General features: G+C 46.0%; 1 protein-coding gene and 1 pseudogene across 4 annotated transcripts in view; both read left to right on the top strand.

Annotated features, from left to right (window-relative positions):
• Positions 1-511: 511 nt before the first annotated feature.
• Rnu4-64 (RNA, U4 small nuclear 64) lies at positions 512-582 on the top strand (annotated as a pseudogene).
• Positions 583-3,552: 2,970 nt separating this feature from the next.
• The window catches only part of Ocln (occludin), a 49,993-nt gene continuing 36,129 nt past the window's right edge, over positions 3,553-17,416 (top strand). Inside the window, 3 exon segments of one of the 4 annotated variants that reach the window (NM_031329.3) lie at positions 3,628-3,708; positions 14,433-14,549; positions 15,656-16,334. In NM_031329.3, the coding sequence (NP_112619.2) occupies positions 14,500-14,549; positions 15,656-16,334 (729 nt within the window). In that variant the 5' untranslated portion in view covers positions 3,628-3,708; positions 14,433-14,499. 4 annotated transcript variants of the gene reach the window in all.

The following is a 17,416-nucleotide window of genomic DNA, read 5'->3' as shown; positions in this document are numbered from 1 at the left end:
AAAAAAAAAACTTACGGGCTGGAGAGATGGCTCAGCAGTTAAGAGCACTGACTGCTCTTCCAGAGGTCCTGAGTTCAATTCCCAGCAACCACATGGTGGCTCACAACCATCTGTAAAGAGATCCGATGCCCTTTTCTGGTGTATCTGAAGACAGCTACAGTGTACTTATATATAATAAATGTATAAATCTTAAAAAAAAAAACCTTACAACTTACTTTGTTTCACAATAGAATGAATGTTAAGTGAACATTATTTAATGTTGGAGAGTGGATAATGCTACAAAACTATTGTGAGTTGCCAAAAAGGATTATTTGGTTAAAAAGTCACTGTGTAGGGCTGGAGAGATGGCTCAGTAGTTAAGAGCACTGACTGCTCTTCCAGAAGTCCTGAGTTTAAGTCCCAGCAACCACATGGGGGCTCACAACCGTCTGTAATGGGATCTGATGCCCTCTTCTGGTGTGTCTGAAGACAGCTGCAGCGTACTTATATATAATAAATCTAAAAAAAAAAGAGCTTTGTGCAGTGGCAGTATCATAGTCAATGAGGTTTATCTGAGGCACGATTACTGCTAATTAAAAAAGAGAAAGGAAATTACTTTGCTACAAATTATGATGGCATTCTTTAGCATCCAACCTATTTTGTTTTAGTATCGAGGAATGATGTGCTTAAGGCTGGGTTTCTCTCTAGACACTTTAAATCACTACCTAGTCAGCACAATATTAACAGCGGGGGATGGGGGACTCACGGGTTTAGACCTTTCCATATTATAATATTGTTTGGACAAGTAATCTGAATCAAATGAAAACAGTACGCAGTATCTTAACAGAAAACACAGGAGGCTGACACCTGTCGCCAGTTCCATATGGCTCGACCTATTTTCTTAAATTCTGCATTCACGGTAAGTAGTCACTAGAAGGCTGTTCTGCCATTGCTCTGAGCAGGGTAAGCACTTAGGAGGATAGTTACTGGCTGGGAATGTAGTTCAGTGGCAGAGCACGGCTTGAGGCGGGCACAAGGCACACACTGGGAGAACTGGGGGAGGAGGAAGAGGAGGAAGAGGAAGAAGGGAGGGGAAGGCAGGGAAAGAGGATGATGAAGAGGAAGAAGTCGCCTTCTTGACAGAGTGATGTGCACAAGTACATAGAAGGGCGTGGTGCACCTGTAATACGGCACTGAGAAGACGGAGGCAGGACTGTAAATTAGAATGACTAAGCTTCCTTCAGATGTAAGGTGCCTTTCTGTCCAAGTTTAGGGTGGGACTAGGAAAAAATATTATATGCATATTACCATCTTGAAGTGGCAAAAAATGTTTACTCGAACGCTTACTCAAGAGTTTTGAAAATGTATGTTCACACTAAAACTTACACGTGAGTTTTCGCAAATAGTAGTCTTTATAATAGCCCAGAAGTAGAAACAACCTCGATTTCCAACAACTGGTAAAAGGATAAATAAAATGTGGTATAACCATGCAGTCATAAAAAAAAAGTAAGGTACTGAAAACATGGGCCAACATGGATGATCCATGAAGAGAGCATGCAAAGTAACAGCCAGATGCTGAATTCATGAATGGTATTACCCACTCATATAAAATGACCAGAATAGGCAAGTCAACAAAGATAGAAAATACACTAATAAGTCTGGCAGTAGTGTGCCTGGCTTTAATCCTAGCACTTGGGAGAGAGGCAGGTGGATGGGTTCCTGTGAGTTTGAGGCCAGTCTGGTCTACAAAGTGAGTTCCAGGGCAGCCAAGGCTGTTCCAGAGAAACCTTAGGGGTTGGGGAAAAGAAAGAAAGAAAAGAAAAACTCAGGGCTGGAAACAGAAAACGACTATTAATACCCATTGGGTTTTAGATGAAAATGTTCTGGAATTAGAATATGATGGCAAAAGTTATACAACCTTGTGACTGCTCAAAATATTAAACGCACACTTTATTTTAAAATATTTTAATTAAAAATTTTGTTTTGAGTGTATGGGTAATTTGCTTGCATGTGTTGTCTATGTACCACTCCCGAGGAAGCCACACATGTATTGTGTGCCTATTCCTGAGGAGGCCAGAAGGTGTCATACTCCCCAGAACTGGAGTTACATCTGTTTATGAGTCACCATGTAGTGCTGGAAATTGAACAGGGTCCTGTAGAAGAGCGGCCACCAGGCAGGTGTTCTGGGGACAAGATGGACCCCAAGTCGATCTATATTTATTTATCTTTAAATAGGAAAAATAATACCACCACCAACACCACCAAACCTTCTATGAGACCCTCTTCAGAACAGGGCAAAATACATGATAATATAATATTTAGGTGTTTACAAAAATGTTTCCTTGTATAATTATAATCTGAGGTGGAATGTTTGGAAATATTAGCAATCTGACAGCTGACGTTAAGAGGATTAACCCGTCTTCCTTAGGGTTAATATCAATTTATTCTGCATCAATCAAAAACTACAGTCACATTGAAGTAATTATAGTAATGACTTCATGAAAAATTACTAATGAGATTAACGATCTATTAAGGCTGTCATTTAAATCTTTACTCCCAGAAGTACTGAATTGCGATTTAAGGTTTAATGCAAAGGAGACCACACCTGTAGTTACTAAAAGGTAGACCGGAGCAGGGGAGAGATCAGAAATGTATTAGCAATGCAGACATTCAGGATTGGAACACAAAAGCAGGGCTTACGAAATTTAAATTCTCATTTTAGGTGCAGATAGTTAACTTACAAGAACTAAAATCTCTGTATGTCAAGTATAATTAAAAAGAAATACAACACACACGCACACATGCACATCTACAACAACAGGGTATAGGCAGAGTAAAAAAATACAGCCCTTAGCAACCAGAATTGAGTTTGGTTTTTTGTTTATTTGTTTTTTTGAGCCAAAAAAGAATGCCGAAACTGTTTTAAATCTCTTCAGAGTAGCCTCGATCACATCGTAGTTACATTTAGTGCCTGCGTGAACGAGGACTTTGCACACATCTACAGTAACCTCCTTCCATTTTTTTTTTCTTTTTTTCGGAGCTGGGGGACCGAACCCAGGGCCTTGCGCTTGCAAGGCAAGCGCTCTACCACTGAGCTAAACCCCCAACCCCATCTCCCAGAGGATAGTCTTTTCCTGAATCCTCTGATTCGGAAGGTGCTAGTAATAAGCCAGCACTTCTGGAAAAATGCCCACTCTTTTTCGCTGGAACAAGCATTTGGATACTGCTTTCCCCCAAACATTTAATCAAACCTGGCAGCAGAGCACAGTAGGGAGAGGACTCAGTTCTTATCAGCCTCCTGGCGCCCTTGGACCCTCTCTGGTAGCACTACAGCTTCCTCTTGACCTGACTCTCCCTCTCCCGGAACCCACAACACTCCCACAGGGGACCTGAAGCAGGCGGATCTCCGAGCACACCCAAAATGGTCTGGGATCACCCCCTTGCTTCCACGATCCTGGGACACCCCCTTCTCCAGCCAAAGTCGGCGCTGTTCCTTTAACTCTGCTAGCTCCAGGTGGTGAGCCCGGCCCGGTGCTCCCGCCTCCTCCTCCGCCGCTCCCTCCCCCTCCCATCGGAGTTTCAGGTGAATGGGTCACCCAGGGAGGAGGCCGGCCACGCCACACCTCGTCGCCAGTGCCCACCTCCCGGCCCTTCTTTCCTTAGGCGACTGCGGTGGAGTTGCGGGAGAGCGATCTAGAGCCTGGAGCAACGCGGCTAGGGGCGCAGCAGGTGAGTCCCTAAGGCGCACGGCCCCGGGCGGGTTCGGCCTGAAATTGGTGCGCATGCCCGGGGGCAGGGGGTGGGGGAGGCGGAGGACGGTCCTCCCAGCTCAGTTGAGCTGTGGGCTGGCTTCGCGGGCGGCAGCAGGTGCACCGGCAGGTGAGCACCCCGGGGTTCCGGCCGCCCAAGTGGGTGCGAGGCAGGTGCGGTGACCGGGGTCCTCCAGGGCGACGCGCCGGGGCTGGGAGGCGAGGCGCGGGGAGGGCGCGCGGAGCTAGTTTCGGTGGCAGTTTCGCCCTGGACTCGGCTCTCACGGAAACCGGAGAAGCGCGTGTTCCTGAGCGCAGCGTGGGAGCATTTGGGGGCTCTCTGTCTTTCTCTGTCTTTCTCGGACTCGCGGGCGAAACCTTCTCCACCAGAAATGCCCGAGCAACTTTATGCTTTTACCCAGGCGGGAGTCTCGGGGGGGGGGGGCGGATCCAGCGCTCAACTAGGGCGCTGGAGATCTGTGAGCTACTTGGGGTCTCCAGTTAGGGCTGGAGCTGGGCGACGCAGGGCGACACAGATCCCTGTGGCCCTCATGGTTTCCGCTCCTTTGGGTAATTCATCCCAGGAGAGGAGACCGGGGGTCCTCTGCAGTGTCCTCGGAGACTTGGAGTATATTACCATGGCTATTTGGAACAGGGGGCGGTGCGTGCGCCCTTGTTGATTTCAGCTCTCGGGTGTTCTTTTCGAATGAGGCTGGATTTCGAGGGAAGCTGCTCTCGCGATTGAGTCTCATCCGTGACCGCGGGTCGGGGACCTGCCCCGGGGCAGGGCCTGCTCTGCTGCCGGGCTCTGGCCCCGCTGCTCCGGAGCGCGGAGCTTCCGTGGGGCGCACAGTCTCGGGGATCCGCAGCCTGCACAGGCGTCCACTTTGCAGAGGACCCGGGCAAAGTCGGCCCCGCGAGTCTAGCAGCGAGTGGCCTGCCTCGGAGGAAGTATGCAGGGACAAGTGGGTGGGGACCAAAATGGCCTCTGCATCTTGGCCCTGTAACAACTCTGAGCCCCTTTCGTCCCAGGTGGAGTGACTGAACCCCAGCGGGAGCGGAGGTATCGTCGGGCCTGCCCGGGGCTCAACGGGCAAACTGCCACTAGGGGAATTACCTGGGGCGGGGAGGAGTCAGCTTTCCAGGGAGGTTCGCTTACAACTGGTGTGTTATTGGGATCACCGGAGGGCTGGAGAGATGGCTCAGCGGTTAAGAGCACCCGACTGCTCTTCCAGAGGTCATGAGTTCAATTCCCAGCAAGAGAAATGCTTTCTGTAAGGCGCTTTCTGGTGATGCTTTCTGTGGTTCGTGCGTTGTTCAAGTACACACCCCTGAGTATAACAGTAGTTCCTTTGCATCGTATGTATAAATCTTAAGTTTACACTGTTGGTGGTTTTCTTTGGATTTATCCGGTTGTTGGCCCTTCCTTTGTTAGGCAATGGGGTGGCGAGGTTAGCCAGTTTGATTTAGGCGGGGAAGGAGGTACTCCCCCCCCTTTCCCCCCCGCAGCTTCCAGGCAACTTAGGAAGAGGCCATACCTCCTTGTATGAGCATCTTTGTTAAAGGTAAATCCTACCAGAACTCTATTTTAAAGGTTGGGGGAAGGGGAGGTAGCCTAAGGTTGGAATCTCAGCAAAGTTTCAAAAATCTACAATAGGCAGGACACGGAAAATTTAAGCCAACTAATAAGAGTCGTTAACTGTAGAGAACAACAGAGAAAATACCTACTGTAGCGAGCCCAGGGAATTATCAGACCATTTGTGCCACTTCCACCTGTAAAATGGAGATTACTGTGTATCATTTGCACATTGAGCAATTCCGCACATTGGGAAATACAATTCAGGGCTCTGCTCTTACAGCTGAGTATGTTCTCTCGACCCCCCCCCCCCCCCACAAGCAAATTCGTATTTTCTTTCTTTTTTTCTTTCTTTTTTCTTTTCTTTTCTTTTCTTTTCTTTTTTTTTTTTTTCGGAGCTGGGGACCGAACCCAGGGCCTTGCGCTTCCTAGGTAAGCGCTCTACCACTGAGCTAAATCCCCAGCCCCCTTGTGTTTGTTTTGTTTTCTTGCGTCTTGTAGTTTGGGATAGGATCTTTTATTCTGCTTTTCTAAGAAGCTAGAAGTTCCGCCTGTGTTGTTGACTTTCCCCCTTCCATCACATATATAGTAAGCATAGACTTTGGCTGACCTCAATCTGATACATTTACTGTTAATTTGTGTAGTTTAAGATCTTCATGGCCGGACTCAAATCCCAGCTCATTAGCATCATGGAGCTTCACCCTTATTAACCGAGTATGTGATGCTAAGGGCCAGCAGAGTGACCAGGGAAGGTGATGGTCAAGTCATATGTGAGTGTTTGTGGAGCTCTCGTGTTAAGTCTGAGGTCAGGTATGGGAGAGAATTACTGAGTGGTCTGGAGACCCTGCTGAGGCCATGTTTGAACAGTGAATTGAACTTGGCGGATGTAATTGGCAACATCAAGATCCTCATTGGGAGGCGGAGCATAATGTCTCAAACTGTGGGAGGCAGAGGATCTCACAGATGGATTTCTGTGAGTTCAAGGTCAGTTTGGTCTACAACAGCTACAGCTACATAAGGAGATCCTGTCTCAAAAAGAAAAGCTGTAGTTTGGAGGTTGGCGAGATGACTCGGTGGTTAAGAATATATGCTGCTGGGGTTGGAGAGATGGCTCAGTGGTTAAGAGCACCGACTGCTCTTCCAGAGGTCCTGAGTTCAATTCCCAGCCACCACATGGTGGCTCACAGCCATCTGTAATGGGATCCAATGCCCTCTTCTGGTGTGTCTGAAGACAGCTACAGAACTCACATAAAATAAATAAGTAAATGAATCTTTTAAAAATATAATATATATATGCTGCTCTTCTAGAGGGCCTGGGTTCAATTCCCAGCAACCATGTTCAGCAGCCCACAGCTGCCTGTAACTGGGAGATGGCTTAGTGGGTAAAGCACTCACCAGTAGGCCTGAGGACTCGATGAACCCCGCACGGAGGGAAAAGAACACCAAGGGTTGCCTCTTCCTCACATACCCTGAGACGAGAGTGCAGATTAATTAACACAAATGAAAAGGCCGTCTTTGGAAGCTGGGACTCAGTGGCACAGTGCTTGATTAGCACTCATAATGTCCAAGGTTTGGTCTGGGGGAGGGAGGGGGAGTTCTACCTGGTTTTCTTCATTCTAGAGAGAGATTTTTTTTTTTTTTAGGGATTTGTTTTAAATCTTACTTTATGTGTCTGAATGTTTTGCCTGTGTGCATATATGTGCATGCACGTCTGTGCCTCTTATTGGATTACTGACACCGGGGTTAATGGTTGCGAGCCACTATGTGAGGGCTGGAAATTGAACCCTGCTCTTCTTCGAGAGCATCGAGTGATTTTAAACTTGGAGCCATCTCTCCAGTCCCTAGAGAGAAACTCTTTATGTTTTATTGTTGTCGTTTTTTGAGACAAGATCTCTCTGTTTACGTGGCTCCAGCAGTCCTGGAACTTGCTATGAAGCCAGCCTGTCTCTCACTCAGAGAGATCCACCTGCCTCTGGCTCCCAAGTGCTGGGATTAAAGGTATAAGCAATTATATGCAACTATACTTAGCTTTAAACACAACACAACACACATACACACACACACACACACACACACACACACACACACCCCACACTTGGCTAGAAATGGGAGGTTTTCTGTGTAACATGTTTTGTAAGGAACTGTTGGAGCTCCTTTTCCTCCTTCCGCTACTGACCTAGCTGTGTGTCTCTGGCCCTGCTAATCTTTTTGCTCTGCTGATGAAAGTGGCCAATGGGCCCCTTAGACCAGATCCTAGAGGTCTTTTCACTCCTCACTTCCTCGTTCTTTCAGCAAGTGCTGCTAGGCCCTACTCTTTAGCTGTTGGCAGTGAATGAAGCCTTGTCCTAGACTTAGGGACCTTGAAGCACCATCTCTTAAAATACTAAGTAACTTCTGCTTGAGCCAGGAACTCAAATGGTTATTGGTTATTCTTGGAGGGGGTGGAGTCAGGTCCAAGGAGGGGAAACTTCCCAACTTTGAGATGAAATCTGACCTGGTGGTTTTGTGTGTTTTGTTTTGTTTTTGTTTTGAACCATTTCTAGGACTACAAAGACGTTCTTAAAATATTTTCAGGGCTTTTAGGGTAGCCTAGAAGGACATTAAAAGATGGCTAGTTCTCCAAGTCAAGTTCTCCAGGACCAGCATTTCCTGTTTTGCAATTACTTTTTCTAAAAATAATGTTCTAAAAACATTTTGCTTTGATTTCTTTCTTTCTTTTTTTTTTTTTTTAAAGATCCCAAACTGTCTTACTCTCTCCGGGATCTGTACCTAGGGTAGAACCTGGTGCACTCATTCAGGTTTTTTTCTTCTTTCCGTGTTCAGTTCCGTGTTCCTTTCAGGTTCAGTGTTGGGGATGGAATCCAAGGCCACTGAGCATTCCTAGATACGAACGCTATTTCTGAATGTTCTCTTAAGATTTAGATCCCCTTTGCTAAAATTCTTACCAAAGGAAATGCACTTTTTGGCAGGGATGGGGAATGCGCCTCTAAGAACACCTAATGAACACTGCCAGGCCGGGTCCCCTTTATCCCGAATAGTCATATGGACGTTGATGAATTTAGCAGATTACTCATTTTTCCAGATCACCCCCACCAATCTTAGTCCTTCAGTTTTCAGGGAGCAGGCGTGGCGAATCCTTTGTGCTTCTGTCTTTATTTGTTGCTTCTGGGTTTTGAACTCAGGGCCTTATGATTGCCTGCCACTGAGCTAGCTGTATCGGAAGCCAGGAGTGTGCATTTCTAAATGACTTATTCCTGCTTTCTTAATCTTTTTTTTTTTTTTTTTTTTCGGAGCTGGGGACCGAACCCAGGGCCTTGCGCTTGCTAGGCAAGCGCTCTACCACTGAGCTAAATCCCCAACCCCTTATTCCTGCTTTCAAACACCGCAGCACCTGAGCACTTACCTCGCTCACCTTTCCGGTAACCACTTCAGGTAGGAATGCATTTGCTTCTTTTCTCTGCTATATTTACCCCCTGCCAAGGTCCCGGTCATTACGACTTTTGACAGAGTCGTTAAGTCACGGAAGCCCAGAGAACCTGAGAAGGTGTGTGAGCTCGTAAACAGGGCGGATGGAACAAACACGTTTCTTCAAACACAATTTGATCTTGCCGAGACCTTGCTCGTTCTAGATGGATTCCTAGCCCTTGGGTTATTAGTTATTCTTTCCAGTGTTTGGTCAGCTGCAAATCTGGATAACCTTGTCTGCGGTGACCACTGCAGACCTCACTCCAGGTGAACATAAATGCTCCATTCTTTGTGCTAATTAATTAGATGCTGTTATTTGACTACTTGGGAATCTGCCCAATGCTTCAGTTGTCCTCCAGATTCACTGGATTCCTTCTCTGTGCTCTTGCCTGGTAACCCCAGAAGAGGAACCAAGGTGTGGCAGGAGCTGTTAAAGTCTGCTACGGGAGGAAACGTGACCACCAAGCCACCTCTCCAGCCCTAATCTAGTTTTAATAACTGATTCTGAGTCTGGAATTAGGGGATAGTCAGCATTACCCACCCCCTCCTCTTCTTCCTCCTCTCTCTTCTTCTTCTTTCCCTCCTCTTCTTCCTCCTCTCCCTCTTCCTCCTGTTCTTCTTCCTCCTCCTCCTCTTTCTCCTGCCCCCCTTCTTTTTTGAGTCAGGGTCTTACTGTATAAACTTAGCTGCCCTAAAAATTGTTCTGAACCAGGCTATCCTTAAACTCATGGATTTTTCTCCTGCCTCTGTCTCCTGAGTGCCAAGATTAAAGGTGGACACCACCACACCTGGTTTGCCTTTTGTATGAAAAAAAAAGAAAAGTTTATGGGCTGGAGAGATGGCTCAGAGGTGAAGAGCACTGACTGCTTTTCCAGAGGTCCTGAGTTCAATTCCCAGCAACCACATGGTGGCTCGCAACCATCTGTAATGGGATCCGATGCCCTCTTCTGGTGTGTCTGAAGACAGCTACAGTGTTCTCATGTACAAATATAAATAAATAGAATCTTTAAAAAAAGGTTTATGTACTAATGTGTAGATGTGTGTGGCAAAACATGCTCTGTGCACCACGGGCATGCAGATACCTGAAGAAGCCAGAGACTGTCCGATGCCTGCGACTAGAATTATTGCCCTTGTTGCTTGGTGCCAGTGTTGGGAACCAAACCCCCGTCCTTTGTAAGAAGAGTGAGCGCTGTAAGTGGCTGAGCCATCTCTCTAGCAGACTCCAGGCAGCCCTACTGCCTCAACCTCCAAGTACCAGGTCAACTTACTGTGTGGCCCACACAGGCCTTGGCCTCATGGAAATCCTCCTGCGTCAGCCTCCCAAGTGCTGAACTTTCAGAGTGGTGTGCACCATGGTGGACTGGCTTTGGGAATGGTCTCGAGTGACTGAGTCATAGGTGTAGAAGGTCTGAGATTCCTTAAGTTCAATATTGTCGCTGTTTGACACTCCGAATCAGAAATGAGGTCTCACATTCAATACTGTTTATAATTTCTACTTAATGTTCTTTTTCCAAGCATCGTTTAGGAAGCCATCTTGACTCTTGTCTCTCACAGCCCCACGTGGGTTTACATCGCTCATGTTTGTATTTAACATGAGGTGAAGAAACTGACAGTGCGCTAGTCACAGGGCTGCATACACTGGGGACTTATACCTTTGTTGGACATTGGTGATGTAAGAGCTGAGTTTTTCCTCCTGGCCCCACGGCCCCAGAATAATAACTCTGAGACTCAAAATACATTTACAAACACCTTTCCCGTAAGCTCTGCTTGGATCTCCTATTAGATCATAACTTGATATCCCATTTATTCTAATCTGAGTTCTATCTGCTCAGCTCCCATCTTCTGTCCTCCTGGCCTCCTCCCTGCCTTGACTCTCTCCCATCTTCCTACCTGATGTCCCGCCTTCTGTTTTCCTGCTTTCAGGCCAATCAGCATTTTATCGACAGGTGCTGCATCCTATAGTACACAAGAGATTTTTCTTTACCTGGGAAAGTGGTTTTAAAAAACAAATGACCACCAGGAAGTACCTTAGTTGGCTCCTTGCAGTGTACCTCAAGAACCACTTGTCTTAAAAAACGTTGGTGCCGCAAAAAAAAAAAAAAAAAAAAAAAAAAAAAAAAAAAAAAAAAGGTGGTGCCGCAGGCCTTTAATCCCAGCATGAGGGTGGGGGGGAGGGGGGAGGGGGTGAGTTATGGGGGGGAAGCGTGGGGGGGAGGTGGGCAGAGTCCTGGCTTGAAAAACAAACAAAACAAAACCCACAAAATGAGAAGTATCTTTGCTCGGTATTTGTGTTGATACTACCTGGACTTTTGTTTTTTGAGGTTTTTTATCTAAGACACAGAGTCCTGTTCTGAGATCTGGAATCAACTATTTAGTGATGTGGAAGAGAATTACTGTGTAGTTTGCACATCACATTTTAAAAGTCTAAATTGATTTAATGGAGCGGTGCAGAATTGGACAGACTTTATTTGAAAGTGAAAACAAATTTCGATTTAATGTACTCAGATCCTAGACCTTGCTCTGGTGTCTCTTGGAGGTGATATTTTGTCCAATTGTCCCGGTAGTTTTTCATTGCCTTCAGCCTGAAAGCACCCAGCACGGGGGTGGGGGGTGGGGGGGTGGGAGTGGGGGGTGGGAGTGGGGGGTTGGTGGTGGTTTGCAGGCAGTGTCCATGATCCAATCTGATTCATGTAAATGTTGAGCAAATATTTGCACATCTACCTTGTGCCAGGTGCTGTTTTAATCAATGAACAACATGCAAAACCTCCTGTTCACATGGGGTTTACCTAGTGGAGCTAAAGTTCTCTTCCTTGCTAATCAGTTACTAGTGTTGCCTGGAAAGAAGTTACTGCTGCTTGCGTATACTTTACCTGAGGGGCAGGAAGTGCTCAAAGCTGTAAGACAGTGTATATTCGTAGTTCATTCACTTGCTAATTCGTTTATTCCTTTGGTCTTTCCATCTTCCTTTCATTTATCTTCTGTACACATTTGTGTGCACACCATGGCCTGTGTGTGTGGGTCCGAGGACAACTCGAAGGTGTTGTTTCCCCCTCCCTTCATACTGTAGGTTCTGGGGATTGAACTCAGTTCCTCATCCTTGGTGGCAAGTCCCTTTACCTGCTGAGCCATGTCATAGGCCCTTTCTTGGCTTTTCTAACACTGGATTTTCTAGAATAAACTCTAGCTTTTAGTTCTCACCGGTTAGTATATTTCCAAAAGATCTCTTAGGTGCCAAGGAGTCACCTTGGACCAAGGCAGATCATGTCCAGATTCGCTGCTTCATGGACGTTAACACCAGTTGTCCACTGCAGGAAAGCTAGTATATGAAATGAAATTCACCTAAAGCCTCAGATAGTGGAGAGGACAGGAAATAGGGGGCAGGTCACATCTCAGTGGCTCTCTGGCTTTGATGCATGTTACTTCCTGTGTCTTTCTGGTCCTTTTTGGGTTTGTAAAGTCGATAAGCAAGGTGATTTGGGTGTGAATTGGAATTTTATGGAGAGTAGCTGGCTCAGGGGTAGATGCCCAGTGCTGTTGCCTCTCCTCAGCCTGTGCCTCATTACTTCAGGGGCTTCGCCGATGCAGCTCCCAGGTGCCCTCTTTTGCCTCTTCATGGTCCTAACTCAGTCACACTTCTGCTGCTGAGAGGAGAAGCTCTCACCAGACTTTCAAAGCACTTTGTACTCTCAGTATAGTCTTTGTTTTAATAGGTTACCATGTCCCTATATGGCTTCCTCTCTGACCCATAAATGAGTCCCAGCCCCATGCATACTAGCACTTCACCAGCCTGGATGCCCGTCCTTCCTTCCAAGGCACTGCTAGCTAATGTTCTTCATCTTCATGGCTTCCCAACTTATCCCTTGCCACACTTGGTCACGTTGTTCTGCCTGAAGTACGTAGTAGTAAGTAGTAGTAGTAGTAGTAATAGTAGTAGTAGGGGTGTGTGTGTGTGTGTGTGTGTGTCTGTGTATCTCATGCTTCCACAGGCTCCTCTGTGCAGGGTCCTCGTTAATAAGTATGTGTTGACGGAATAAAATGCCCTTTGAGGTATACAGAGAATTCTAGAACAAAAATACTCCGCTTTTCACTCAGGAAAGAACTTTTTGATGCATGTTTCACGTTTTCCCTTTTTTGTAAAGATGACATTTTTGGAGAACTGGAGAACCGGATAAAAGAATGAGATGGGTTGAAATCTCACCGTCCACATCTACACTTTGCAATCACGTTTAGTAAGGACGTGCTTTTTAAATTAGGGTATGCGTTAGTTAGCTCTGAAGGGCCGACAGGTGCTAGTCTCAAGTGCCTTCTCATCCTACACGAGCATTTAAAGGCGACAGGAAACTATTTATTTTCCTTTTAGTTCTGAGAATTGAATCTAGGACCCTGGACATTGTAGGCAAGTGTCCCACTACGAATCGTCAGCTTTTTGTTTTGGTTTTGAGAAAGGGTCCTACTGTGGTGCCTAGGTTGGTCTCCAGCTCCAGATCATTTTGCCCCAGCTTCCTGAGGAGCTGGAATTTCTGGTATATATCATTGTAGCTGGTATTAAAACTTTTGTTCTTTGTTTCTTTTCTTTTTTTTTTTTTTTTTTAAATTTAAGGGGCTGGAGAGATAGAGGGCTCAGTGGTTAAGAGCACTGGCTGCTCTTTCAGAGGACCCAGATTCAATTCCCAGCACCCACATGGCAACTCAGAACTGTCTATAATTCCAGTTCCAGTTGCAAGGCATCTGACACCATCACTCACACACACACACACACACACACACACACACACACACACACACACACACAGCATACACGAAGGCAAAGCTACCAGCGAACATAAAATAGAGGTAAATCATTGATCTGTGTTGTCCTGCCCATCCCCCACGATAGTGGCTCACGCTTTTAATTCTAGCACTTGGGAGGCAGAGGCAGGCAGATCTTTAAATTCAAGGCCAACCTGGTCTACAGATTGAGTTCTGGGACAGCCAGGGCTGCACAGAAACCCTGTCTCAAACCAACAACAACAAGAAAATAAACAAATGAATAATTAAATAAATATATAAAATATTTAAAAATTGTTTAAAAATGTAAACATCTGTGTATCTGTGTGTATGTGTCTGTATATGTGCATGGCACACATATGACGTTGAGAGAACATATGACAACATATGAAGTTGGAGTTCTTTCCTTTCAATCTCTGTGTTCCAGGGATTGAACTCAGGTCATCAGACTTGGTGACAGACACCCTCCCCACAGTGCCATTTTGCTGATCCCAAATAGTTAATTTTATGAATAAATTCTTCCCTCTCTTCTCCCTTTTTTTTTCTTTTTGAAACAAGATCTCATGCTAACCTCGAATTTATTTGTTTTTCTTTGTGTGCTTTTGTTTTTAGTATTGGCTATTTATTGTTTCCCCCTCTGTGTGATGGAAGGAGGTGAGGTTGTCGTTACTGTAACTCAGAATTACAAGTTGAAAGACACCTGTGTGCCAGGGCCATGCACAGGGTGGTACTGGTCCCAGGAGAAATGCTAGATTTTCTGTGCATAAGGAATTGACGAGTTGTTACGTACAGTGGTGTTGGAGTGAGTGGGCGTTTGGAGATTGGAGTCTCACGTTTCTTTGCTGTGAACTCCTCTGCCTCAGTAGCGATTTCATTGTCCTACTTTTGTTGCTCAGGTCTGCTTGTCTTGGGAGCCTTGACATCTTGTTCATCATAAAGATCAGGTGACCAGTGACATCAGCCATGTCTGTGAGGCCTTTTGAGAGTCCACCTCCTTACAGGCCGGATGAATTGTAAGTAAATAAAGATTCCTTTGCTCTTTTCTTATATTTTTGGTTGTGAGCCTAGCATTTAATGGCTGAGCCTCTTTTCTCCTGGGGTCTGTTGCATGTAAAAGAAACTTCTATCCACTAAGTATTTGTTTTTAGAAATTAAGCCAAGCGGGTAGGGCTGTTGTTCATCAGCAGAGTCCTAGACCCTTCCCCAGTTCTGGAACCCCACCTCCCTCCGACCCAAACACACACCCCAACACTACCTAGCACTTTCGGCCTGGAACATGGCCCAGTTAGTAGAGCGTTTGCCTAGCATGCATGAAGCTGCCTCCCTGAGTTTGATCTCTAGTGTACCACATAAGCCATACCTTACTCCCAGCATTTGGGAGGTGGAGGCAGGAGAATCATGAAGTCAGCTGTATAAGGAGACTGAAGCCAACCACAGGAGATCCTGTCTCAACATTGTAACAAGATTAAACAAAAAAAGCCCACACCCACTATGGTGGTGCCTTTTTTCTCCTTTTCTAACTTTTGCCTCTCTACTGCCAAGCACAATGTCCACCTAAGTCAACCTGGCACCTCCAGCAGTCAGCCTTCAAAGAGTTGATGATGAACGAATGTGCTTTCTGATGTCGAAGAGTAGAGCAGCTAGGAATTAATTGGACTAGACCCTGAAGAGGCTAGTGTGGGCATTGCGTTTTTACCTTGTGCCACAAGGGTAAAAGAGTTTGATACGTTGTTCTAAAGCTGGGTCCCTCCATATGCACTATGGTTGCTCCAAGTGCTGGTAGTGGAACTAAGAAACCTAGGGCTTACTAGACAATACTCTGCCATTGAGTTAATAGCACCAGCCCCATTAGCTGACATTTTACCTATTTCCAGATGATCCTTACACAGGGCACATTTTAGAGACCCTTTGCCCTTAAATGTACTAGAACAGTCACCGTCAAATACGTTTCCCAGAGCAGCAGTGTCTGTATCAGCTGGAAACTTGATCCGCTTCAGATTTGCTCTCCTACGGAATCGGCAACCCCTCTGCAGTTCAGTGGGTTTAAAATGGCTTCACCTACAAGGCTAATTTTATTCCAAGCAGTTTTTAACTTCGGGTCTTTGTATTCCCCTTTCAGCAAACCCAATCATTATGCACCAAGCAATGACATGTATGGCGGAGAGATGCACGTTCGACCAATGCTCTCTCAGCCGGCATACTCTTTTTACCCGGAAGACGAAATTCTTCACTTCTACAAGTGGACGTCGCCTCCAGGGGTGATTCGGATCCTGTCTATGCTCGTCATCGTGATGTGCATCGCTGTATTCGCCTGCGTGGCTTCCACACTTGCTTGGGACAGAGCCTATGGAACGGGCATCTTTGGAGGAAGTATGAACTACCCTTACGGCAGCGGCTTCGGTAGCTATGGAGGTGGCTTCGGAGGTTACGGTTACGGCTACGGTTACGGCTACGGAGGGTACACAGACCCCAGAGCGGCAAAGGGTTTCCTGCTGGCCATGGCGGCCTTTTGCTTCATCGCTTCCTTGGTGATCTTTGTTACCAGCGTCATTAGATCGGGAATGTCCAGAACGAGAAGATACTACTTGATCGTGATCATAGTCAGCGCAATCCTGGGCATCATGGTGTTCATTGCCACGATCGTGTACATAATGGGAGTCAACCCGACTGCCCAGGCTTCTGGATCTATGTACGGTTCACAGATCTATACCATCTGCAGCCAGTTTTATACTCCTGGAGGCACTGGTCTCTACGTGGACCAATATTTGTATCACTACTGTGTGGTGGATCCCCAGGAGGTATGAAAAGGTTTTTTTTTTTTTTTTTTGTTCTTCCCCCATACCCGGTCTCCTCTCCCTAAGATTAGAGACACTCAGCTAGGATATGTAGACACTCAACTAGAATAGTCAGTATGGGAACATTTAAAAACTATGTCAAAAAAGACTGAGCTGTCCTTGTAGCAAAAGGAGTAGGCGCGCGCGCGCGCACACACACACACACACACACACGAGAAATATGTCAAAGCCCTACTTCAAAATGTTGGGTGGGGAGTGGATGTCATTGGGGGGGTGGTGGTGGATGTCATGTTAAGCCATAATTAGCATTCCATATATTAATACCTATCTAAAGGATATCTTGGTGATTTGTTGTGTAACATCACTACCGTTGTGGAGTACGATCACCGTCTCCCCAAGAAACTTCTGTTTTCATAACCCACCCTGGGCAGCCGCTAATCTTCCTAGGTTTGCTTGTTCTCTGGTATTTCATAGATTTCATAGATTTTTATAGGATATCATCTCTTGTGGTTGGCTCCTTTCACTTAGTATGAATTTTTAAAAGGTGCGTCTGTGTTTTCATCATGTCCAAGACCTTTATTTCTTTTTATTGATGAGTGATCTAAGAATATATTGTCACATTTTATTGACCCATCGGTTTGTGAACGCCAAGGGTGCTTCTGATGTTTCTGTTACTTACGCTTTTATGATCTTTGATGCGAGAGTGTTTGTGTGACTCTTGAGTTGTGAGTAAACCTATGGGTAGAGGCGATGAGCTGCTTGGTGGTTCTCCAGAAGTGTGTGAGGGTCCTAATTTTCTGTTTCACCTCCAGAGCCTGTTACTGTTGGTCTGTCTCATTCTGGTCGTGTTGATGGCTATGAAGTGGTCCATTTTCTAGGTAGCTTTCTCTGTGTTTGTTTTTTTTTTTTTTTTTTTTTTTTTGGTTCTTTTTTTCGGAGCTGGGGACCAAACCCAGGGCCTTGCGCTTCCTAGGTAAGCGCTCTACCACTGAGCTAAATCCCCAGCCCCTCTGTGTTTGTTTTTGAAGTAGGGTTTTGCTGTGTATCCCAGGCCATCCTTGAACTCTCAGCAGTCCCACCGAGCA

This window comes from Rattus norvegicus, chromosome 2 (assembly GCF_021556685.1).
Source record: "Rattus norvegicus strain SHRSP/BbbUtx chromosome 2, alternate assembly SHRSP_T2T, whole genome shotgun sequence".
Taxonomy (NCBI): Eukaryota; Metazoa; Chordata; class Mammalia; order Rodentia; family Muridae; genus Rattus; species Rattus norvegicus.
This window is presented reverse-complemented; position numbering and strand designations above follow the sequence as displayed.